The sequence below is a fragment of the Bolinopsis microptera genome, chromosome 1 (genome assembly GCF_026151205.1).
Source record: "Bolinopsis microptera isolate Bmic1 chromosome 1, MBARI_Bmic_1.0, whole genome shotgun sequence".
Taxonomy (NCBI): domain Eukaryota; kingdom Metazoa; phylum Ctenophora; class Tentaculata; order Lobata; family Bolinopsidae; genus Bolinopsis; species Bolinopsis microptera.
The window spans coordinates 1,754,736-1,780,068 of NC_087072.1; the positions used below are offsets into that span (position 1 = coordinate 1,754,736).

The window sequence follows — 25,333 nt, forward strand, 5'->3', positions numbered from 1 at the left end:
CGCTTGTAGTATCGCGCGAGTTGCTCTATCCAGAGCCCTTGCGCTTGCAGTAGCGCGCGCCCGCCTCACGGCTTGACTTGTGAAACAAGCGCGCCCGCAGTGGCGCGAAAGCACATGGTTAGGTGAATCGCGCGAGAGATATTCTACAATTGTGAAACAAGCGGATCACGCAGTAAGCACAGGGGGAGCTGAAACCAGGTTTTCGATCAAACGCTGCCATGTGTAGTCAAACGTCGCCAAAAGTTGCTCTCGTCCAATGAAATCGCTGCATTATGTAAGCCAAGCTCTGCATATGAATATATGTAATACAATTATGCATACTAACTTGCAAAATGCAGCGTCCAAAAATTCATAGATTGAAGTTGGTTATAACCGTCGGCCGGCCGGGGGCCTTTTTAGAACAATCTCGAAGATCGACTGTAGAGTGATTTGTGATTTAGCACGCTCGGTTCGTTATAGCAATAGTATTAGCAAGTCAGGTAATTGTAGCGCGATGCACCATGCACTGGGCCTAACCGAGCTGCGAAGGATTAACATCGTGAATCAAGTCAGGTAATAAATTATTTTCCCGAAAGTCTAGAATATTTTCAATCGAAAAATAGATTTAGAGTCTGTCATTGCACATTTAATTGCAGTAACGTGACCGCAAAACTAGTTGTTATAGTGAGACTAGTAGTGGGAACTGGGAGTAGTAGTGGGAGTAGTAGTGGGAGTATTAGTGGGAGTAGTATTGGGAGTAGTAGTGGGAGTATTAGTGGGAGTAGTATTGGGAGTAGTAGTGGGAGTAGTAGTGGAGGTAGTAGTGGGAGTAGTAGTGGGAGTAGTAGTGGGAGTAGTAGTGGGAGTAGTAGTGGTAGTATTAGTAGTAGTAGTAGTAGTAGTAGTAGTGGGAGTAGTAGTGGGAGTAGTAGTGGAGGTAGTAGTGGTAGTAGTGGTAGTAGTAGTGGAGGAAGTAGTAGTAGTAGTAGTAGTAGTAGTAGTAGTAGTAGTAGTAGTAGTAGTAGTAGTAGTAGTAGTAGTAGTAGTAGTAGTAGTAGTAGTGGGAGTAGTAGTGGGAGTAGTAGTGGTAGTATTAGTAGTAGTAGTAGTAGTAGTAGTAGTGGGAGTAGTAGTGGGAGTAGTAGTGGAGGTAGTAGTGGGAGTAGTAGTGGGAGTAGTAGTGGGAGTAGTAGTGGGAGTAGTAGTGGTAGTATTAGTAGTAGTAGTAGTAGTAGTAGTAGTGGGAGTAGTAGTGGGAGTAGTAGTGGGAGTATTAGTGGAGGTAGTAGTGGGAGTAGTAGTGGGAGTAGTAGTGGGAGTAGTAGTGGGAGTAGTAGTGGTAGTATTAGTAGTAGTAGTAGTAGTAGTAGTAGTGGGAGTAGTAGTGGGAGTAGTAGTGGAGGTAGTAGTGGTAGTAGTGGTAGTAGTAGTGGAGGAAGTAGTAGTAGTAGTAGTAGTAGTAGTAGTAGTAGTAGTAGTAGTAGTAGTAGTAGTAGTAGTAGTAGTAGTAGTAGTAGTAGTAGTAGTGGGAGTAGTAGTGGGAGTAGTAGTGGGAGTAGTAGTGGGAGTAGTAGTGGAGGTAGTAGTGGTAGTAGTGGTAGTAGTAGTGGAGGAAGTAGTAGTAGTAGTAGTAGTAGTAGTAGTAGTAGTAGTAGTAGTAGTAGTAGTAGTAGTAGTAGTGGGAGTAGTAGTGGGAGTAGTAGTGAGAGTAGTAGTGGGAGTAGTAGTGGGAGTAGTAGTGGAGGTAGTAGTGGTAGTAGTGGTAGTAGTAGTGGAGGAAGTAGTAGTAGTAGTAGTAGTAGTAGTAGTAGTAGTAGTAGTAGTAGTAGTAGTAGTAGTAGTAGTAGTAGTAGTAGTAGTAGTAGTAGTAGTAGTGGGAGTAGTAGTGGGAGTAGTAGTAGTAGTAGTGGTAATAGTAGTGGGAGTAGTAGTGGGAGTAGTAGTGGAGGTAGTAGTGGTAGTAGTGGTAGTAGTAGTGGAGGAAGTAGTAGTAGTAGTAGTAGTAGTAGTAGTAGTAGTAGTAGTAGTAGTAGTAGTAGTAGTAGGAGTAGTAGTGGGAGTAGTAGTAGTAGTAGTAGTAGTAGTAGTAGTAGTAGTAGTAGTAGTAGTAGTAGTAGTAGTAGTAGTAGTAGTAGTAGTAATAGTAGTAGTAGTAGTAGTAGTAGTTATAGTAGTAGTAGTAGTAGTAATAGTAGTAGTAGTAGTAGTAGTAGTAGTAGTAGTAGTAGTAGTAGTAGTGGGATCGGAGTAGTAGTGGGAGTAGTAGTGGGAGTAGTAGTGGGAGTAGTAGTGGAGGTAGTAGTGGTAGTAGTGGTAGTAGTAGTGGAGGAAGTAGTAGTAGTAGTAGTAGTAGTAGTAGTAGTAGTAGTAGTAGTAGTAGTAGTAGTAGTAGTAGTAGTAGTAGTGGGAGTAGTAGTGGGAGTAGTAGTGGGAGTAGTAGTGGGAGTAGTAGTAGTAGTAGTTGTAGGAGTAGTAGTGGTAGTAGTAGTAGTAGTACGTGGGAGCGTAAAATTTGTTCTCTGCAGAATTTTCGATCGAATGATAGATCATAGATTTACTTTTAGACTTACAGTCATTGCGGTCCCGTAAAACTAATATCTTATTTATATTAATCATTTTATAAATTAAATAATGGTCTAAGTTTAATACTATTGAGATTATAAGATAAAACTAATTCCCGGTTTCTACAGTGTACAGAGTTACCACTTTGCACAAAGCTGAATGCACATGCCGTTAATTTTTCTTGTCTCGAACCGAACGTCTTACTTGCATTAATCTTAAACCGTACTGTCCACCACCGTACTGTCCTCCACCGTACTATTCACCACCGTACTGTCCTCCACTGTACTGTCCTCCACCGTACTATCCACCACCGTAGTGTCCACCACCGTACTGTCCACCACCGTACTGTCCTCCACCGTACTGTCCTCCACCGTACTGTCCTCCACCGTACTGTCCACCACCGTACTGTCCTCCACCGTACTGTCCACCACCGTACTATCCTCCACCGTACTGTCATCCACCGTACTATCCACCACCGTACTGTCCTCCACCGTACTGTCCACCACCGTACTGTCCTCCACCGTACTATTCACCACCGTACTGTCCTCCACTGTACTGTCCTCCACCGTACTATCCACCACCGTAGTGTCCACCACCGTACTGTCCACCACCGTACTGTCCTCCACCGTACTATCCTCCACCGTACTGTCCTCCACCGTACTGTCCTCCACCGTACTGTCCACCACCGTACTGTCCACCACCGTACTATCCTCCACCGTACTGTCCTCCACCGTAGTGTCCTCCACCGTACTATCCTCCACCGTACTATTCACCACCGTACTGTCCTCCACCGTACTGTCCTCCACCGTACTGTCCTCCACCGTACTGTCCTCCACCGTACTATTCACCACCGTACTATTCACCACCGTAGTGTCCACCACCGTACTGTCCACCGCCGTCGTATGAAAGCGTTCACATATGTCTATGACGTCAGCAATATTTTGGCCAATTTTACCCCTTTACCCCCTCCCTCATGTCAGCCAGCGAGGGTGTTTTGAAATCCTGAGGGGGGTGTAGGCAGGGACCCTGGGATTTATGTCTGACTTATTTGAACAGTTGGTCAACAGAGTTCAGTTTTTGCCAAAATGCAGGTATTTCTGCTGACGTCAGCTGGTCAGCAAGTCTCAGACCCCCCCCCCCCGCCGCGAAATTTTGAAGCTTGACCGCGGTCTTTGAGGTATAGTATTGGCCGTCAGATCAACAAATACAGCTGTTATATATATTAATATATTAACGATGAATTAGTTCTTCAATGTAGAGTGATATTAAGAAATCGATTCATATTCATCAGTAACACAACCAAATTACCATAATGTACACAGTACACCTCACAGACCGCGGTTTAGATGTGTCATAGTCAGACCGTGGTCAGACTGCCGCCGCCGACCAATTTTGGCGTCCAGACCGCCGCCGCCTAAAATTAACACGTTGCACATCTTTGCGCGTTGTGTCCTATAAGTATAACCAGAACCTAACGTAGTAACGTGATCATAATTACACATCTTTAATTCAAATGAAATTCACATATCTAAGCTCCCAGTTTCAGCAGAGGAATGGTATCCCGAAGTTTGGTCCTACTTACCCTCCTTTTTGTTGTGTGTGTTAAAACTGAGCCTGACCCCGAAGCTTTCCCCAAAGACTGCTGCTCTACACCTGTGAGAGCTTCTAGAGGTAAACATTGTACTAAGCTATTTAGACAAGATGTGTTCGTTAAGAGTTTTGTGTGGAATTTTAAATATTCATCTATATTTATAAAAACATATTTATAAAGGCATATTCCATTGGTAGGAATAAGGAATAGGATCGCGTGATTGATGGCAAATTTTCCATGTAAGCATTAATAATAAATATCGACTATGTTATCGGCTATTGTGTAATTGTACTTGGTTTTGATTTACCTGGCAGGGCAGTCCTTGTGAGCGGCGCTCTTTTCAAGCTTCCTGAACGTGAGAGGAGCGAGCAATAAACTAGCAATAAGCAAGCTAGGTAAGGTTTTGATCGGCACGAAAACAACCAAAGCACTCATCACGGTTTTAAACGTCCATCATTTTAACTTAGCCAAAATTCAACCTTGCAAAAATGATCGTGATCCCAGGATCGTGATCCTAATCTCCGATCCCAGGAAAGCAAGGCCGTCAAGGGTTCGAAGGACCACCAGGTCTCGTGGGATCAGTTGGCCCTCCTGGTAGACCAGGATTGCGGGGGAACGTCGGACCACCTGGTCTAAAAGGAACCAAAGGTCGTCTACGTGGCCTTAGTGGAATAAAGGGAGCCCGAGTAAGTTCCGGCTTATTTTTTTACTTTTAACTTGACAAACTGAAATCATCGTTCTTAATTTAATAAATATGCAGGACTTGAAAAGTATGCCAGTACTACTACTTATGTTCCTCCCACAGGGGGAGAGAGGAAGGGGAGGAGCTTCTGGACCACAGGGACCTCACGGAAGGGTTGGATATGACGGTAGAGATGGATTACCGGGTGTAGACGGCTGCAATGGTACTGATGGAACACCTGGCAAACCTGGCCAACCTGGTCACCCCGGTTTTAAGGTAAGTTTTGTCAGTATATATTTGTTGAAAGTATGAATGAGGAAAATAAATAAAGTTGAGTAGTGTTCCTTAAATTCGACTTTGTGCAAGCACAAGCAAGTGTCAGTTAACATTTAACAATAACATTAACATGATCAGACTCTGAGAATAGAACATATGAATGTAGAACATCATGAATACGATGTAGTTACATTGAAACGTCGAGTAAACTCCTTTCCCTAATAAGAGCATTTTTACTTGTCGCAGTAACCGGGATAAAGATAATTTTACGCATTACAACAATGCGACTCATAAACAATACTCCAATCCGGATTTTACATATGAAACAAGGTAATAATTTCGTAAAAGAAAACAAACTGATTTTGATATCTGACGGATTAGCGGTATTATAAGTTATCACATCGCTAATTATACGTCACTAATTGATGATATGATATGACGGAGTGCTACTTCCAATTCAAGGACGGATGGTTCCAGCATGACGGAGGCTGGGCAAAGCCTACGGGACCCCAGTCGCCTGATGAGAAGAGGGGGTACTCGTCATCCGACCAGATTTATTAGTCAACAGATCATCCATGTTGACCCTGCTTCCAACAAATCCAATCCAGTAAATTATTGCAAACAGTTTTTACGTTTTGGAACATGGAACGTTCTATCTCTTGTCAGCTCATCTACACAGCTCTACCAACTTAGTCAAAACATTGATCAGTACAGATTGGATCTTTTGGGGATCACCGAGACTCACATGCCTGGATCTGGCACCACTCTACTGGACAATGGAAGTCTACTCATCCATTCCGGTAGAGTCGACGGAATCAAGAGACAGGGAGTCGGTCTCAGTCTTTCAAAACGAATCAGAAACTCCCTGATATCGTTCACTCCCACATCGGAGCGGGTTTTAACTGCTAGGCTGCATAGTAAGCAAATCAACATCTCTGTTGTTGTGGCCTATGCTCCAACTGAGGGTGCAGAGGAGAGTGAGAAAGATAAGTTTTATAGGACACTCACAGATACATTTGATGGGCTACCTCGTCACGATATCAAGTTACTGCTCGGCGATTTTAATGTGTGGCGTAATCTCAGTCAGACCGTCACTGATGTCTCACTGGAGGTACTAGGCAAAAGACCCCGGAAGGCAAAGGAGCAACACCTGTCACGGAAGACCAAGGATTTATTGATTCAGCGGGCACAGTTTAAGCGCAAAGACCCAAACTCAGACGCTAACAGGTCAGAGTATTCTAAACTTAATAAGTTAGTCAAGAAAAGCAGCAAGCTAGACGACAATAACTGGGCAGTTAGAGTAGCTACTGATCTTGAGGAAGCAGCGAGCAAAGGTCAGCAGCGTGAGGTATGGGCAAAGATCAAGAAGATCTCTGGTAAGAACAAGAAGCCTCAAGCATCTTGTGTCCGGGACAAGGACGGTAGGAAGATCACGGATCCCCAACAGCAGAGGGACAGGTGGAAGGAGCACTTTACTGAACTTCTGAACCCTCCATTATCAAGTGTCGACCTTGCCGACCTTGATACAGTACCACCCCAACCCCACTTTAACTCTCTCTCTTGTTCGGATGGACCACCCACCAGAGACGAGATTAGTTATTCCCTGACAAAGCTTAAGAACAACAAAAGCCCAGGAGTGGACGGGATAACTAACGAGCAACTGAAGTATGGTGCGAGTGCTCTAGTTGATCAACTAGAGTGTCTATTCAAGAAAGTGTGGGAAGAAGAGACTGTTCCTGAAGATTGGTTAAAGGGTGTGATCATTGTTATTGGGAAGAAAGGAGACACTTCAGTCTGTGGGAACAACAGAGGGATCACCTTAAGGTCTACAGCATCCAAGCTTTTTCAGATGATTCTTCTTAAGCGGTTACATGCTGGTATGGAGTGTCTCCTCAGGGAGAATCAGTGCGGATTTAGACAGAACCGCTCATGTATTGATCAGATTTATTCTCTCCGAACTATTATTCATAACTGTCTTGAGTTTAACATTCCTCTTTACATTAATTTTGTGGATTTCAAGGCAGCGTTCGATTCTATCAGAAGGGACTTTATTTGGTGCAGTATGAGACACTATGGGCTGCCTGAAAAATATGTCCGAATTTTTCAGTCATTTTTTGGGGGTACCATGAGTGCCGTGAGGGTTAATGGGGAACTGACAGACTGGTTTGATGTTAACTCAGGCACAGGTCAGGGTGACATTCAAGCACCTCCTGTCTTTAATTTCTGCCTAAAATTTTCTGCATTTCTGGCTGAGACCAACAAGATCATCAGTCAAGGCGCAGTGCTGCAGAAAGAGATGAAGACGGTCGAGGAAAAGGTCATTCTGGACACCGACTATGCTGATGACATGGCTATTATGGACAACTCAGGGGAAGGCCTACAGGAATCAACTGATCTATTAGTTCATTACAGCTCCTACGCTGGGCTCAGGATAAATGCAAAGAAGACCCAATGCATGGCTGTAAGCAAGTGCGCCTCCCAGCGACCTTTCATCAAGGATGATTGTATTGAGCTGTCGGTTGAGGGTGAACCCGTCGAGCAGGTTAGCAACTTTGTCTACCTGGGTGCAACTATCAGTGGGGATGGGACAATCAACAGAGACCTGGATGTCCGTATCCAGAAGGCTAATGGCGCCTTTCATCAGCTCTGGAACATTTGGAATAGCAGAACTATAAAGACTCCAACCAAGATCAGGATCTACCTTACAAGACTTTTTCATAACGTACGAAATGCGACGGTTTTCCCGAAATTTCGCCATATTTTCGGACCGCCAAAATTTCGGTCGTCGTAATAGAATCCGTCGCATTATTTTTAGCTCATTCCAATAATTGTGGCTTCATCGATTCATTTTGTTCTTGAAAAGTTAGTGATATAATGGTGGGACAAATAAACACAATATTCCATGATGAATTTAATGTCAAGTAATACGCTTATCCGAGAATATTACTCCTGGGAGTACACTGGAGAACAGCGTGAAACTGAAAGAGTCGAGCCGGACCCCTTAAGTATAGAGGAAGATGAAGAAATCGATTTATAAGTTTCATTTTGTTTCAACATGATTTTACCGATTTTTAGAAAATTTTGAATTTCCTTTGTGTCAGAAAACAAAATGATGAAAAATACCCTTATTTTCTGTGACGTCCGAAATGTGACGGTTTTTGTTCAATTTCGCCATATTTTCGGACCGCCAAAATTTCGGTCGTCGCAAATTGGTCCGCCACAAAAAAGTCTTGTAAGGTATAGGGCTGCTGTCCTCACCATCTTGTTGTATGGAGCTGAAGTCTGGAACACCACCAAAAAGCAGATGAAACGCTTCGAGGTTTTCCATCAAACCTCCTTGAGAAGGATCCTTAGGATTAAATGGTTCTTTCATGTGACCAACGACGAAGTTCTTAGGAGGGCTGGCATCAAGTCAGTTGAGACTTTCATCAGTGCTGCCAGGCTACGTTGGTATGGACATGTAGTTAGAATGCCAGACTCTAGACTACCGAGGTTTCTGTTGAACTGGAAGCCAAATTATGGAAAGAGGTCAAGGGGCAGACCCCGTAAGAACTGGAAGTCCTGCGTACTCGAAGATGCTGCCAAGTTTACAGGTGTTGAAAACATCGACAACGACACAACAGAAGCTTTGGCTACCAACCGAGTACAGTGGAGACATATGTTACGCCGCCAACGCGATGTGTGTGATGCAGGCCACTCCAACGACTAGGAGGAGACCTTACCATGTAACATGTATGTAATTGATGATATGATCTGACCCCTGATAATCGGCCTCCCATAGTTATCTTAGTAAATATTTTAGTCGTTCTGTATTAGTGATTAAGGAAATCTAATGGCACAAAAAAGCTTTTAGAGCCTGCGGTCCTGGATTTCATTTGAGTTATGTATACATCAACAGAGTTATGTATGCATTACCTGAGTTATGTATACATCACAGCGCATCGTGCGATTAATTACTAAGTTGGGGCATCAGCATTAATTTGTGAGAGAATCTGGTATCATATATAACCAGTGTTTCAAATTTAGATATTAATTCAAATATTCCGTCGTTTTTGTTCCGCGGTTGCCCAAATCCTAGACCGATGAAGTAACTCAGTAAAACTAATAAACAGGGGGTACGCGGTGTGGATGGTAGACCTGGATCAGGAGGAGCCCCCGGAGGTCCAGGCCCGCCTGGTGACGTTGTTAAAGGAGACCAAGGAGACCCTGGTGATCCTGGAGAGGATGGTCTGCCTGGAGATCGTGGTGTCTGGGTTAGTGTTATTAAAAACCACCATATTCATTGAAATATTTTCAATAAATTGTTCAAAGCAGCCGTTTTTTGGAGTAATTTATATTTATTGAGTCAAAACCATAAATGATAATATGATAGTTTAAAATGTATTTTGCATTAACAAATTTCTTTATTGTTGTTTTCCCATTTATGAATTCATTTCACAATGTGGTACTGCAACCTTTATACTTTACAATGATTTTGTTTCATTTTCAGGGTTTGTTTGGGCTCCCTGGAAACCGTGGTCGTCCTGGAAACACTGGGTCTCCTGGCAAAGCTGGAGTTAAAGGAGCTGAGGGAGGACATGGAGTTCGAGGACCACGCGGGGATCAAGGTGATCAGGGCGGAACTGGTGATCCTGGAGTAGCCGGGATACCTGGGATACCCGGAGTTAGAGGAGATAAAGGTGCGCGAGGTTATCAGGGAGAGAAGGGACAGGACGGAGCAGGGGTTCCTGGTCTTGAAGGAGCGCCTGGAAAATCAGGAAATTCTGGGAAAGTAGGGCACACTGGTCTGCATGGTTCATCTGGATTTGATGGTATTGAAGGCGACCCAGGGGAGGTTGGAGCAAAAGGGGATAAAGGAGATGAAGGAATCGAAGGATCTCAAGGAATTAAGGGTTATGAGGGTGATTCTGGGAAAAGTGGAGACCAAGGACCAAAAGGGGAGACTGGACAAACTGGTGCTAGTGGCGCTGCTGGAGTAAAGGGATTTGTCGGTGAAAATGGTGAAGGTGCTAAAGATGGCAGACCGGGTGTTTCAGGCATTGCAGGACACAGAGGAGATCCTGGTGAGACCAGAATCGACACAATCGAAGGATCTAAAGGTCTATCTGGAGTCCCCGGCAATAAAGGTTAAATCCAACTTGAAAGTGAATCATATTTTTAGATATTTTTGAAAGTCACCCTCCTTATTTTAATCAAACAGTTTTATAAAACTATTCAATTAGAATATTGATTGATATGAGGGCAAGCAATTTAGTTATTGGTTATATTTTATTGAAATTTAGCCACGTCTACCCTGTTGGAGATCAGTTGTCTACACCGATAAATTTCACAATATAAACGGTCTCATCTTTCGCAGTCACCCCAAAGTGTAAATTAATTTTCTTGGTGCATCAACAGTCCGTATTGTCATCTCTACAGCTTATAGTCATGGTACTATAAAATTAAAGCATTATTCTTACAGTATAGCAGTATGTTTTACATTATAATAGCGATCAATATTGACTGTAGAGTGATTTAGCACGTCGGATAATTAAAAAATCCCAACGGGCACAGTATTAATTTTTAAAGTTGTGTACTTAAAGTTAACGGTCTAAAGATTCATTTTGTTATGGTTTATCGCTAATCAACATTTGTTTATTCAATGAAAGTTGCAAACTTTTAAACAAGGAATAATGGATATAACGGAAAAGACTCAAAAACATTACTATAATTTCTTGTCGACTGAAAAATATAGAGAGATAATACGAATTCAATATATTTTCCGACAAATATATCGTTCACGTAAATGATGCACAGTCAATTGTAATTCTTTCAGGAAATTTGATTTCATTCGTAACCATCAACAGGTGAACAAGGAGATACCGGAGCATTAGGAGAGACCGGACGAAAAGGAACAACAGGACCGGCTGGAAATAGCGGAGACAAGGGTACTCCTGGAGAACTTGGAGCACAGGGGGCGAAAGGAGTACGAGGAGAAGAGGGAGTATCTGGTCAAGATGGAGAAAAGGGAGTCGAAGGAAAGCAGGGTTACGAGGGACCTCAAGGAGCTCCAGGTAATAATTTCCACTCAAGTACAGTATTTATTGTAAAACTCGCTATAACGTGCATCGAGGGTGGAAACAATCTGCCAAAATAACTGCGTTATAACGATGCACGTTATACTTGCTACTTACTACTTGCTACTACTATTGTACTTTGTGAGGGGAATCTCATTGTGCTATACTTCTCATTGTCAAACCTAACATTCTCTTTAGGTAACACCGGAGCTGATGGCACTCACGGAGGGGATGGAGCAAAAGGAGAAGCAGGTATTCCTGGGGATAATGTACAAGGTATAAACGGGAAACAGGGAGATCGAGGAGACAAGGGGGAGCAACGAGACCAGGGTTCTCGTGGACTTGGTGGTGTTTCCATTAAAGGAAAAAAAGGCTTGTGGGGATTAGCTGGAGTACCGGGATTAAAAGGAGTGCCAGGGGTAAAAGGAGGAGCTGGCGACGAAGGACAAAAAGGTTTATTAGATATTATATTACGAACCAATAATTCCAGATAAACTTTATGACTGTTAAAATTTATTCAAATTGTACGAGAGGAAATCTAAATTTTGTGTTTTATTTTGATATCTCATTACTTGTCCAAATGAAACATCACGAATACCTTTTCCATTCAGGCAAAGAAGGTGCCACAGGAGCTCTTGGAGGATCTGGAGAAAATGGCCGTGTTGGAGCTAACGGCAAAGACGGTCACCCTGGAGTCATGGGAAAGAAAGGAGAAGGTGGAGATGTTGGTGAACCTGGAGATGTTGCTGCACCAGGCAAGCGCGGCACTCCTGGTGCTAGTGGAGATAAGGGACATCAGGGACCTTCTGGAGATAAGGGTCATAAGGGAGAACCTGGTTCAGAAGGTGAGTAATGGGCATTATATATTTAAAGTCACTATTGTGACGGTACATTAGAACTAGACAGAAACAAAGTGTGAAGGGCCTGAACGGAACCCCTCGGTTTCAGTTCCTTGTTTAACACTGCCGTACAGCAAGGACATCCACCGGGTTCTCCAAGGATGGGCACATAGCTCACTCCACACTATGCTCAGTCAAATGTTGCTTATATAACAAGGATCTACAGGAAATATTTCCTTGTAAGTTTAGAGGGCGATCTGTGAACAGACAACTATCTCATTCCCAACTATAGGAACTAAAATTCCTATACTATCCCAACGAGCTACACCAAGCATAGTTTCAGATGAGAACAGCCGCTTGTAATACGTCGATTTCAGGATAGCAATTTTCTCCAGTTGAAATTAAACTTTGTTTGCTCTTTTAGAATATAAGTGCACGGTGCAAGTTTTATGTTATATTCTTGTCAGGTGATCCAGGAAATACTGGCACGATTGGAAACCAGGGAGTGTTTGGAGAAAAGGGAGTAAGTGGTAAAGATGGAGCAAAGGGTAAAAGTGGAATTGACGGAAATGATGGTCCAAAAGGATTCAAGGGTATCCCTAGAGCCAATGGAGAATCTGGTGAAGACGGTTCCACTGGACCCAAAGGACAGACGGGTTTAAAAGGAAACATTGGTAGCCCTGGTCTAGCTGGAAACAAAGGTGTCCATGGAATTAGTGGTGAGCCAGGGCCTGAGGGTGATTCTGGTGAGTCAGGAGGAGGCGGTAACAAAGGAGTACAGGGAGCTAAGGGAGGACCAGGAAATCAGGGAGAAACTGGTGATGAGGGACCTAAGGGAGATGCTGGTTATCCAGGTGTCAACGGTCAGAGCGGTTATGATGGAGCAGATGGTGAAACTGGTGAGACTGGTGAGAAGGGAGACCAGGGTATCCGAGGAGCTCAGGGACCACAGGGAATTCCCGGAGAATCTGGTGCTAGTGGTTTACCTGGAAGTGAAGGTGCAAAGGGGTCTCAAGGAGTCACTGGGGAACAAGGAGAACAGGGAGAGCAAGGAGACAAAGGTACTCTAGGCGATAAGGGAGAACAAGGGAACTCCGGGCAGGATGGCAGGAATGGAGATAAGGGTTTTCGAGGTAAAAACGGGACTTCTGGGCAAGACGGCAAACCAGGAGAACTGGGTTTTAAAGGTTCTATTGGAGATCAAGGATACGATGGAGAAATCGGGGAGCCTGGGATAAGTGGAGACCCTGGAGAAATTGGCCGGCGAGGAAATTTTGGATTTCCTGGAGATTTTGGACAAGAGGGTAAGCAACCTTTGTTGGGATCGGATTTGTAGTGGATTGGTAAAACCTAAACACTTACATTATATGTTCCATGGCCGGATAAATACATGATGATATATATACCTATATCATAGCATACCTTATGCTCAATAACACTGTTTAAATATTATACTTCTATCTAATATCTATACATATGTACAAATGCGACAAAAGGTTCAAAAAGTACATCCTTGCAAGACTTTTGAAACACGTCTGTAGTGCCACTGATTATTAATTTTGTCAGGTTACCCGGGAGTACCTGGAAAATCCGGAATAAACGGTATAAATGGAGTGCTAGGAGGACAAGGAGCCCAAGGTGAAGTAGGGCCCCCAGGACCTGAGGGATCGCAGGGGTCTCAAGGAAACCAAGGATTGAAAGGATATCCTGGAGAGAGCATAATAGGAGCAAATGGAAATACTGTAAATATTTGTCATTGCTTCTATGATTGATTGAAATTGCTGAAAATTTGATAAATTGTTACCTTAAAGTTAGTGACTGAACGTGGTAATCATGACACTAAGTTATACATTTCTTGTTACCATGTTTAGGGAGAGCAAGGAGACAAGGGCGACCCCGGTTATCCTGGGCATAGAGGAGACGACGGAGAAAAGGGCATTCCCGGAGATATTGGAGACAAAGGACTACGTGGTGCTCGGGGATTACATGGTGCTCCTGGTGACACGGGGACAAAAGGAGATCCTGGATTCAATGGAAATCCTGGATCTCAGGGATTACCGGGTGAGAAAGGTCCTGAGGGTAACAAGGGCCGGCTGGGATTCCAGGGTACACAAGGACACCATGGTGAGTTATATTTTGTAACCAAATACAAAAAATGTGCATATTTCGAATGAAAATACTTTCCTGTCTGGCACTTTGCGTAACGTTGAAGTGCGAGAAGAGATATCAAACTATTAAAAGTGCTGCCGTCTCAGGAAGAGATGGAACTAACGGAGTAAAGGATGTTACAGGGGATCCAGGACGTGAAGGTCCTCAAGGACCTCATGGGATTCACGGATATCGAGGAGCAAACGGAAATAAAGGCTCCATCGGAGAGCAAGGAAACCCTGGTTCACATGGACATATTGGGAGAAAGGGTGAGATTTAATGTTTCGTTCACGTATCCTGTAGTTGCTCCTGTATCATTAGTGTTGATCACTCAACTTTGAACTCTGAAGAATTAGCAATCCTTACATTATGTCATAATTCAGTTATAGTGTTCTTAGATAAAGGTGTTGGAGTCAACACTTTTCTAATATTTAATTGTATTGGTATTAGGTCTCTGGACCAAAAATATAATGAGTCTGGAAACAGAAACCAACTTTATGAATAACGATAGGTAAACAAGGAAACGAAGGTCCGCCTGGAGAAAAGGGCAATGACGGAGTGCGAGGAGCAGCTGGATTTACGGGATCTAAGGGTGAGGATGGTAACCAGGGTGATACTGGCGAGCAAGGAGAAACAGGTGATGGAGGTGTGGCCGGTCTCCCATCTCAAGGTAACAAAGGAGCACCAGGAGTCGAGGGTAAACAGGTAGGGATTAATTTAATAAATTTATCCAATAAATCTGCCATATGGTGTTAGTGCCATGCGGAAGTGGTAGGGAGTTCTGTTTGTGTTTCCTAAATCATTGGAAGGGTTGTATGTTAAACAATGTTCTCATGATCAGATAGATGATGTCAATAACTCAGGGAGAAGCTGGAGCTAAGGGAGAAGTAGGGACAGAAGGGTTTTTGGGAATAACAGGAGACTCCGGACCTAAAGGAGCAGCAGGAGCCCAAGGAGAGGTGGGGAAGGAGGGAAAGGACGGGGTGAAGGGAGATGTAGGTGAGGAGGGAGAGCGAGGAGGAGAGGGATCTAAAGGAGAACCTGGTAATGGTGGAAATGATGGTGCTAAGGGTGAGGTGGGTGATCAAGGAGAAGGAGGTGGAAATGGTAAAAAGGGTGGACATGGTACTAAAGGAGTGCTAGGTTCAATTGGAATCCCTGGTTAGTTTTGAAATTTGATCATTAATGATTTCAAATTTTTTGTTTAGTTTTAGGATCTGAGTTTTTCCTATTTCTCTTCCTCAATTCTATTCCTATACAGTATTCCTATTTTTCAATTCCCAATTTTACCTAACTTTCATTTAACTCTTATTGCATATGAAAGGATTTCTCGAAGATGTGTCCTTACAAATTTGCATATTTTGAGTTAAATTGTCCTTGTTTCAGGTGAGCAGGGCAGTCAGGGATATCAAGGGGAAAACGGTCAAAACGGCGTTGACGGTGAACCAGGTATTCCTGCCGGAGAAACAGCCTGTAATGGGGAACCGGTCAGTTTATTGAACTGTTTTAACGTTAATTATGGTATTCTAAATAAAAGTCATCCTAAATTCCGTTCATCGTCAATTCCGTTCATATAGCAAGCTTCTCCAATAATTGGCCTGTATCTTTCATCAGGGTGAACAAGGTATTGATGGCAAAAAGGGATTCAAAGGAGATCAAGGAGCAATAGGCGCCACAGGAGACAAACGTCCTGTTGGGGATCCTGGATATAAAGGAGCAAAAGGAGATCCAGGGATGGAAGGTGCAGCCGGAAAGACGGGGAAGTTAGGGCATCACGGAGACTATGGATCAGCTGGAAAACCTGGTGAGCCCGGGGATAATGGACATGCTGGAGAGAAAGGACCTTCTGGAATTGGAACACCAGGTAACTGCTGCTTATGTTATACTGGGGATATCGTGAAACTACCTGCACAATTCGAGCGCTGGCCTCAATATATGCACCTTAAGTTGTTAGCTTCCTCGTAAAAAGGACTTGCAACATATTGGTAATGGTATTACGTGCAATTTATTTCAGGTTATCCCGGTGCTGATGGGAAAGACGGAGTAAAAGGAAAAAAAGGAGACCGTGGAGGAGGAGGTGAGAAGGGAGCTCCTGGAGACCAAGGGAACACTGGAGCACAAGGAGACCTCGGATCAACTGGAACCAAGGGGTTTAAAGGATTATCAGGAGTTGTTGGAAAACAAGGAGATCAAGGTATACCGGGGGATCAGGGAGCAAAAGGTGGACCTGGAGTGGATGGAGAAAAAGGAGACCCCGTAAGTTGAAATCCTTGGTAATATCCTGAGTACTATTCAAGGAGTTATACAGCCAAATAAATATAATTAATTACATATTCGTAGGGAACACCCGGACATGAAGGGTCGAAAGGTGGTTCTGGAGAGTTCGGTGAAGATGGGAATATTCTTGTTGTCGTTGACCCCGAGAGTGGTGAACAGACAAAAGAGTTTATTGTCTGGGTTAACCTTATTAGCGAAGTTTTGAACTATACCAGACTCGCAGAGAAAGGGTCGCCTGGAGAGGAAGTTAGTGAAAACTGAAAATATTTAATTATTCTTTCTGCTACAGCTCTGAGATCCTCTACCGTGTTATTATTGTCCTGGAGATCAGTAACCAGAGCAGATACTGATATCTAATTTTAACCCGTATATTACAGGGACATGCTGGACCACATGGAATAAAAGGTGCACCAGGTTCACCCGGTCACCCTGGGAGTAATGGTTCATCTGGTGCTGATGTGACTGATGGTGGAGCTGATGGGTTACCAATACCTGGGAGGGATGGAGCTACGGGTCTCACTGGAGCTGATGGGTTACCTGGGAGGGATGGAGCTTGGGGCCTCACTGGAGCTAAAGGATCCTCAGGAAGTCCTGGTAATACTGGCAACAAAGGACGCAGAGGTAAATAAAGTTGAAAGATTTAGGGTTATCTGTTGAAATTATGTAATCTCAGACACAGTTCGCTTTTAACATGATCAAATAAAGGTACGAAAGGTATGCACAGTCGAAAAAGGGGTCTAACCGGTATCCCGGGACGGAAGGGACGAGGAGGAGTTAAAGGATCTAAAGGAGCAAGGGGAAAGCAGGGGACCTGCAAGCCTCATGAGTACGAATACAACCACCCCATCGTCAGACATTCTCATTCTGTTACTGTAAGAAATTCTAATGTCTCGGAAAATCGAGTTTCTCCTACTCCGTATCCTATTTCCAATACTTGACTCATATTTGACCCAAACTTCTTGGCTCAGTCATTTTTTCTCCAATTCTGATTGAGGAATACCGTAAATTTACTTCTAGGTCCCTGAATGTCCTAGTGGTTACAAATCTCTTTGGATTGGATACTCTCTTGTGATGTTTGAAGGGAATGGCAAGGCTTTAGCTGAAGATATCGGAGAGAGCGGTAGGTCTGAAGCTGTAGCTTTTGTGATAAGTTGCCAATTAATAAATAAATTAATTAATTAAACTGCGAGATATATCGATGCTACATAATAGCGTCTACTCATTCTCCTTCATTTCACTTCATCATCACTTCATCAATTCATCATCTCCACATAGATAACCCCGGCAACCTTCTTCAGGGTTGCCATACTCTAGAGGCAGGCAAAGCATTCTCATGCTATCCTAGGTCCAGCCTCTTTAAAAAACAAAAAAACAACTCCACAGGGACGTGTTTAGAAGACTTCCAAATCCTGCCATTCCTACAGATCTACTCCGACTGCGGGGAAGACGAGTGCTTGTACGGTTCCAAGAGTCCTGCTGACAAATCCTACTGGCTGTCTGTAGACCCTGACGGTCACTTTTCCCAGCCTCGCATGACAGATATTGAGGACATTAAGAACCATATTGGGAGATGTCGTGTGTGCCTCGGACAGAGGTTCACTCTCACCAGGCACTCTTTCAAGGACACTGCTCCGGATTGTCCTAAACACTTTTCAGCTCTGTGGACTGGATATTCGCATCTCATGGTTAGTTTTCATTATTTTTCTCTTTTCAAGTGGTAATGGTTCACTGGGTAATAAAATTCACATTTGAATTTACAAGCTCTGATTTTAAAATATACTGATAATATATCGCCATCGGTATATTAAAACACTACAAATCTATTAGTATTACACTTATTAATATTACTGGGCGCCGGGCGGCACTCAGTGACAGTCTGTCATTTCGCCATAGGATACAAGGATACAAGGATACAAGGATACAAAAGTGATAATTATTTTATTGAATTCACAATAGTTATAATTCTGAAATAATTTAAGGTTACACAATTCTAGTTATTTACAGATGTGTAGGGATAAAATAGAAATGTTTAATATAATACTATTTTTGAGGTCCTATAGCATTATGCATTGGCCAGTATTTGAGTGGAAATCTGGGCTCTTATAGTAGGCTGTAAAATTTTCGTTCACAGAGAGAATTGAATGGATTGCTCTTGCTGTGGCAGTAAATTTTGTAGGGTCTAGTGTTTTATCGGATAGCAAACCGGCTAGGTCAGTAATATTTTTGGGATGGAAGTTAAATTTTTCTCTAACTGAGGAGTAGAGTAAACAGTCAGTTAGAACATGAATTTCGTCCTCAATAGGCTTAAGCCCCTTGCTGAAAAAGCAAAAAGTGCACCATCGATGTTCTCTTGGTACTAGGGGGGTTTCGTAACGGCCCCTCTCAATGTAAAGATTGTGGCAGCTAATACGAAACCTTGTTAAGCTTTTCCGAGCATCGGGGATCTTAACCACTCCTAAGTATGTTTCTGGTTCAAAATCATGTTTAATTTGATTGTAAAATTCTAATTTAGGTGAGGATGCCTTGGCAGATTTCCAGGTATCCACAAATTCTTCCCTCATGTTGTGACTGATTTGGGTAGAGAGCTTGGATTTTGAAGAGGATGAGTGGGGGAAGTTATATTTGGTGAGAAGATTAGAGATGTTGGTGTACCAAGGAAGGCCCAGCATAATCTGCTCGTGAAATGCAGCGGAGAGAAGTTCATTTTCAGTGCTTTCAAGGCGAGTATAGAAATCTATTGCCAGTTTGCAGGCTTCAAAGAAGAGGGGGTGGCGCCCACTTTCGCCCCAGCAGCCTATATTTGATGCTTTTGAATGGACAGACAAGGACCACTTGATAAACTTAAGGTGGAATCTTTCATAGTGGTCTTGTGAGATGTACCTGAGAGTATGCTGGGGGTTGGCTTTGCTATCTGTTTTGGAGAGGTATCTCATGGTTTTTGAGTGAGGACATAAGATTTGGCAGCCATAGAGTAGTATCGGTTTTATTAGAGAGTCAAATAGAATGTTTAGAGAACGGTGAGAGAGGGCATCTTTGACGATATTGCCTTTGAGGCCATAGAGAGCACGGAGAGCCTTGGCCCTCAGTTCAGTATTTGCTGCTGTAAAAGATCCATTTCTGTGGAATATAATGCCAAGATAGCAGTATTTTTCGATGTGTTGGATGGGCTGGCCTCCCAAAATGAATGTTTCATAGGATTGTTTCTGTAAAGTCTTGTCCATAATCATTAACACATCATTTAGTCAAGGTATCTTCCCATCATCTCTCAAAATAGCTAAAGTTATACCAATTCACAAAGGAGGCAGCAAATCCGACGCCACTAACTATCGACCCATATCTTTGCTGTGCACCTTTTCCAAATTGTATGAAAAACTTATGCATAATAGAGTAATGGACTTCCTTGACAAGAAAGGCTCGCTCTTTGAAGGGCAATATGGCTTCCGGCCAGGCCGATCCTGTGAGCATGCTCTTTTGGATGCTCAACACACGATTCTGAATTCCCTTGCCAAAAAGGAAGTTGCTCTATTACTCCTAGTCGACTTTAGTAAAGCTTTTGACGTTTTGTCTCATGATGTATTGATTGACAAACTCCAGCACTATGGAATCCGTGGGCAAGCTTTGCAATGGTTTAAATCCTACCTGAGCACACGTCAGCAATATGTATGTTTGAATGGTATTAAATCAGCTCTTAAACCTATTACATACGGAGTTCCACAGGGCAGTATTATGGGACCTTTGTTATTCCTAATCTACATCAATGATATGCCAAATATCAACAGTATGATAAAGTTTATACTCTACGCTGATGATGCGAACATCATAATAAAAGGCAAAAATGCAAACGATGTTATACAAAAATTCAACCAATTCTCCCACGAGTTTGTACGCTGGGTTGACTGTAATGGACTTGCACTTAATCTAAAAAAGACCTGCTATATGCTTTTCGGTGTTAGAAATACTGATAATACTCCAAATATTCATATTGCAGACACACAATTAGAACGTAAAAGGGAAGCACGGTTCCTTGGCGTTATAATGGATGATAAACTAACATGGTCTAAGCATATAGCAGCTGTTAGATCAAAAATGATGCGGTATGTAGGAATTATGTATAAAATAAAACGTCACCTATCGATTCAAATAAGGCTACAGATATATCAAAGTTTTGTTCAATCGTATTTAAACTTCTGTTCAATTGTATGGGGGTTTGCAGCAAAAAATCACATTGAATCACTCTTCTCACGACAAAAACAGGGTATCAGGGCAGTAATGCCAGGTCACATTAATTACTTTTACAAAGACGGTCGACTGCCAGAACACACAAAACAATTTTTCAATAACAATGGTATACTCACGGTGCACAGTGTTATTGTAAAAAACACACTAATTCTCATGCACCGAATCAAACATTTCCGCAGCTCAGTCCCTCAACAAATCTGTATGACTATCCCAGAAAATGCACCCACTGCAAACTCAGATCACGTGACTGCAGCATCCTGGTTAGCCGAGTACAACACCACACATTTCAGATCTTCGATGTTCTTCAAAGGACCTTTACTCTCAATTTATGCTGTAAATGCAAATGTAAGCACCCTACCCACACTTTTTTCCATAAACCTTTTTAAATCGGCTACAAAACGCATGCTCTTGAACCTGCAGAGTGAAAATGACGATGACACGTGGCCCAGTTTCTTATTACATAATATTCCAGGTCTAAGAAGGTCACAACGTGTCTGAAAGTTACTGGACACAACGGTCATTATATCAGTTTAGTGAATTAGTTAATTAGTTAATTAGTAAATCAGTTATTAGTCATATGGTTATTATTAAGTACTATATATTATATGATATTACAAAAATAAACTATGAATATATATTTGCACACAAAAAAACCAGAACAAACTGATCACAGACTAGCGGCAACTAATATTAATGGATAAGCCACACATCCTAAATTCCGGGTCCATATTTACACTGCCACATTCCCCACTATCACTATTTTCCTATCAGCACAAACCGTAATTAATTGATTTCAACAATCACAAACACTACATATCCAAACTAATGGCATGGCATAGCAATATCTACGATATCCTAAATCAGTCCCTAACAAACTTAGCGCGAGTCTGAAGGGCTGTTGGAAGCACAGAGTGCTCCATATTTTGTTTTAGCAATAAACATTTTTTTTCATTTTCTTTTTTTTTAATAAATTTATTAACTGCGTGCAAATTTGTGTTTCAAATTTGATCTATTTATGATATATATTTATGATTATGTAATAAAGTTATTAATATTATATTCGTAAACATTGGCTGGCTTACAAACCAGTCCCCAAACAAACAAAAACAAACAAACAAACAATTGAAGAAGTTTCCAGTTATTCCAAGGCATGTGATTTTGTGCAGAAGGAGGTCCCTACATACAGTATCAAAGGCCTTTCTTAGATCAACAAAGCATGCATAGAGACGAGCTTTCTTAACCTTGGTATATTTGTCAATGACTGTCTTAAGGGTAAAAACGTGGTCATTTGTTTGAGCACCCTTCGAGAACCCTAGTTGTTCTTTTGGGTCAGGGCAGTAGAGCTTTTTGAAGTGCAGGAGACGCTCAAGTAAGATGCTAGAAAACAGTTTACCCATACAGCTACCAACAGCTATTGCTCTGTAGTTGTCCGGGCTGAAAGGGTTGCCAGACTTGTAAATAGGAGTAATGATGCTGGTGTGCCATGGATAGTAACCGGAGACCAGTGAGTGGTTGAAGTTTTTCAGGATGGCTTTGAGACAAAGCGGAATTACGCTCTGAAGCATCTCGTTGGATATCAAGTCGTTTGAGCAACTTTTACCTTTTTTGAGATTTTTGATGGCAGAGGTCACTTCAGATTCTGACATGAGCTTATTTAGGATATCCAGATCTGGTGGTTCAGGGTAATGTTTGTGATTGTGGTGAGTGAGATCTGGCTCCTGGTCTGGTTTTTTATAAAGGGATGCAAAGAAGTCATGGAAGCTAGCTAAATCAAATTTGTCGAGTAAGGGGCTAGTGTCATGTTCTTGTTTAAGCCGTTTAAATTTTTTCCAGTCGAGTATGTGACCTTCTTCTATAGCTTCATTTAACTTCTTAAGAAAAGCTACTTTCTTACTGTTTACAAAATTGCTATGCTTGTTGCGTTGCTTAAAATATTCTAGTCTGAGGATACTGTTACAGTGCTTACTACCAAGCCGATTTGCTAGCCTATTAAGGTTCCGCCGCGAGGAGTTGACTTGTGGGTCAAACCATTTTTTACGGGCAGAATTTTTGGGAGGCTTTTTCACTTTTAAGGCTATATCAGCAGCACTGTGGAGACATTTTATGACTGCATCGTTCAGTTCGTGATTGCCCTCCAGAGTACTGCTAAATTCATTTGTCACAATGCTTTCCAGATTGTTGATAATTTCGGGTGAGGTAAGGGCTTTTTTAAATAGTGAATGGGAGGTGTTGCTGTCCCACTTATAGCCACAAGGAAAGTTAGAAAAGTCTGGGAGCTGGAAGTTTGCGACAAATGGTTCAAATGTAGTGAGTTTCAAGACTAATGGACAATGATCAGAGTATGATGTAAACTCTTTTACTTGGAGAGAGTTTACATGATCTCTTGCCCATGAGGTGATTACAAAATAGTCAACCACACTGCTTCCATTGTATTTGTGACAGGTCATTTTTCCAGTGGTGTCCCCAAGGGTACGACCATTAAGAATTTTGAGTTGGTTATTGATAACCATGTCAAGGAAGTGTTGGCAGTGGGGTTCAGATATTGTAAGGTCAGAATTGTTTCTTGGTTCTTCTATGTCGTGCTCGAGTCCAATGTCGTTATAGATGTCATGGATGGCAGGTGCATTACAGGAAAGGATATAGTCTGGGAGTTTTCCAGTTCTTGCATTTGCATCGCCACACATAATAACTTCTCCCTTTTGACGTAGTCTGATACAGATAGAGTCAAGAGCAGAGAAGGTATTAGCAGTATAATCTGGATTCTTCTTGACATAGGACGAGTATGCAGGGCTAATATAATAACATACCAAAAATAGGTCAAAATCAAGTTTAAAAAAGTTCTTGTCCAGTTTAACAACATAATGTCATCAGATTCATTACAAAGCACACTAGAGACACCTTTTCTTAGGTCATTTTCAGCAAGAATGCAGACCCCTCCTGAGCGTGAATTTTTGCGGTTGCTATTAAAAGAGAGGTATCCTTCAATCTTAACTTGCTTCTTTGTTTCTTGAAGACAAAGAATGTTAGCTTGTTTGAGGATTGACAAAAATTCGCTATTTTCAAATTTGTTAGACCCGTCTCCTGTGCTGTCCTGGATGTTCCAGGACATCACAGCGACTTGATCTCGTGATACTTGTTTTTTCTTGAATTTTAGGGTTAATCTAACGCTCTGTAGGGGGCTGCTTTCTACGGCATATCTTTCGTGTTTATGAACATAAAAGGCAAAGCCTGAGCCCTGAGATCCCAAAGTAATTGCACTTATTATTGAAGCCGTTGCAGATAGAGACAGATTTAACGTAGTCTAAGTGGTCCTAATCGCATTTTCGCTTCTTATTATCAATACTGATATCATGTAATTCATGAACTCTAAGTCTAACTGTTATAACCTGGGGACCTCACGCTTTTGCGATCAAGATATAGCGGAAAGGCAGGCTGAGCGCCGCCCAGTAAAGTGTCATTGGAATCTATTTATTATGTCAAAGACAAAGTGTAGCCACATTTTGAATTCTTGCAAAATTTCCGTCAAATTAACTCTATTAATAATCTACAAATTCGTTGGAATTGTAAGTTCTGTAACCTTGAATGATATTGATTAAATAACATTAAGTATAGTAAACAAATATTCCAAATAATTTCCCTGCTTTAATCCACGTACCCACCCTCAGATCTCAACCTCTAGCTCCGGGGGCGGGACATCACTCTCCTCCTCGGGCTCCTGTCTAGAGTTCTTCCACAACCCTACCTTCCTGGAGTGCCTGGGTGCCGGATATTGTTACTACTCCATCACCCACATTGACTACTGGCTGGCTATAGACAACAACAGCACAGTGGCTGTCCGGCCAGGTTATTACAAAGCTCTGGGGAATATTTACAAGGGTAAGGATGAGGTGATGGAGAAGGGAATCAGTCGGTGCACTGTCTGTGGAAGGAACACTTAATGCTTAAGAGTAGTAGTGGTTACACACCATGTTTATGAACATTTGAGTGTTTGATTTAGAGGACGAGTTGTTTTGAATCATAACTGATAACAAGACTACCAGGAGCTGTTAACTGTTTTGATTTTATTATTTATTGTAATCCATATCAAAGTTCAAAATATCTGAAAACAGCAATCCTAAGAACATTATTGGTAGCTGTCTCAAAACATAAAAAGGTCCAAATTCAAAAGATAAAACTAAATTTTCTCAAAAAACTTCCAATCTTCCATGTAACTCTATTAAGAGCAATGGCTCTCAAATCTTCAAAATCTGAAATTGGACGTAGAGAATTTAAAATTTTCTTTCGTTTTAGGTAATTTCTTATCATGTCAAGTAAATTTAGACTAGGTTTACCAACAAGCCTACCTTTAAGATTTACGTCAGTCTGGAATTTGGTAGGGGCAGCCCAGGAGTTGCAATTATACATGATGAATTGATGATGGGCACGACTAGGACTTGAGCTTCGTATATTCTGAGCTTACGACTAAGTGATATTTTTGTTTTCTTCAGCCAGGTATTCTCAAATTTTCTGAGAACCTATACTAAAACATTTAAGATGGTTTTTGAAAGAAAGTCGTTTTAACTTTTAAGACAAAATGAGTTCGTTTAATTAAGAGTCGTTTGAGACGAGTTTATTTATATTAAAGAATGCTCGACTCGTTTTGTATACCACTTATGTACTATTATACTATCCCTATACTATGTAT

General features: G+C 42.1%; 2 protein-coding genes across 2 annotated transcripts; one reads left to right on the forward strand and one right to left on the reverse strand.

Annotated features, from left to right (window-relative positions):
- Positions 1 to 2,756: 2,756 nt before the first annotated feature.
- LOC134825916 (melanoma-associated antigen B4-like) lies at positions 2,757 to 3,896 on the reverse strand. The gene is made up of 2 exons (XM_063838119.1): positions 3,874 to 3,896; positions 2,757 to 3,426 (listed from the first exon to the last, which is right to left on the reverse strand). Exons 1-2 carry the CDS (start codon positions 3,894 to 3,896, stop codon positions 2,757 to 2,759), a joined length of 693 nt encoding a protein of 230 aa, XP_063694189.1.
- A 177-nt stretch (positions 3,897 to 4,073) lies between these two features.
- LOC134811283 (collagen alpha-1(I) chain-like) lies at positions 4,074 to 25,107 on the forward strand. Its single transcript, XM_063818063.1, has 24 exons — positions 4,074 to 4,212; positions 4,664 to 4,818; positions 4,938 to 5,090; positions 9,203 to 9,343; positions 9,580 to 10,216; positions 10,937 to 11,143; positions 11,345 to 11,599; positions 11,758 to 11,991; positions 12,453 to 13,289; positions 13,552 to 13,727; positions 13,857 to 14,109; positions 14,241 to 14,402; positions 14,645 to 14,838; positions 14,997 to 15,294; positions 15,520 to 15,620; positions 15,748 to 15,997; positions 16,148 to 16,389; positions 16,474 to 16,656; positions 16,788 to 16,923; positions 16,987 to 17,031; positions 17,116 to 17,282; positions 17,428 to 17,530; positions 17,794 to 18,095; positions 24,315 to 25,107. Exons 1-24 carry the CDS (start codon positions 4,095 to 4,097, stop codon positions 24,585 to 24,587), a joined length of 5,622 nt encoding a protein of 1,873 aa, XP_063674133.1. The 5' UTR covers positions 4,074 to 4,094; the 3' UTR covers positions 24,588 to 25,107.
- The last annotated feature ends 226 nt before the right edge of the window (positions 25,108 to 25,333 follow it).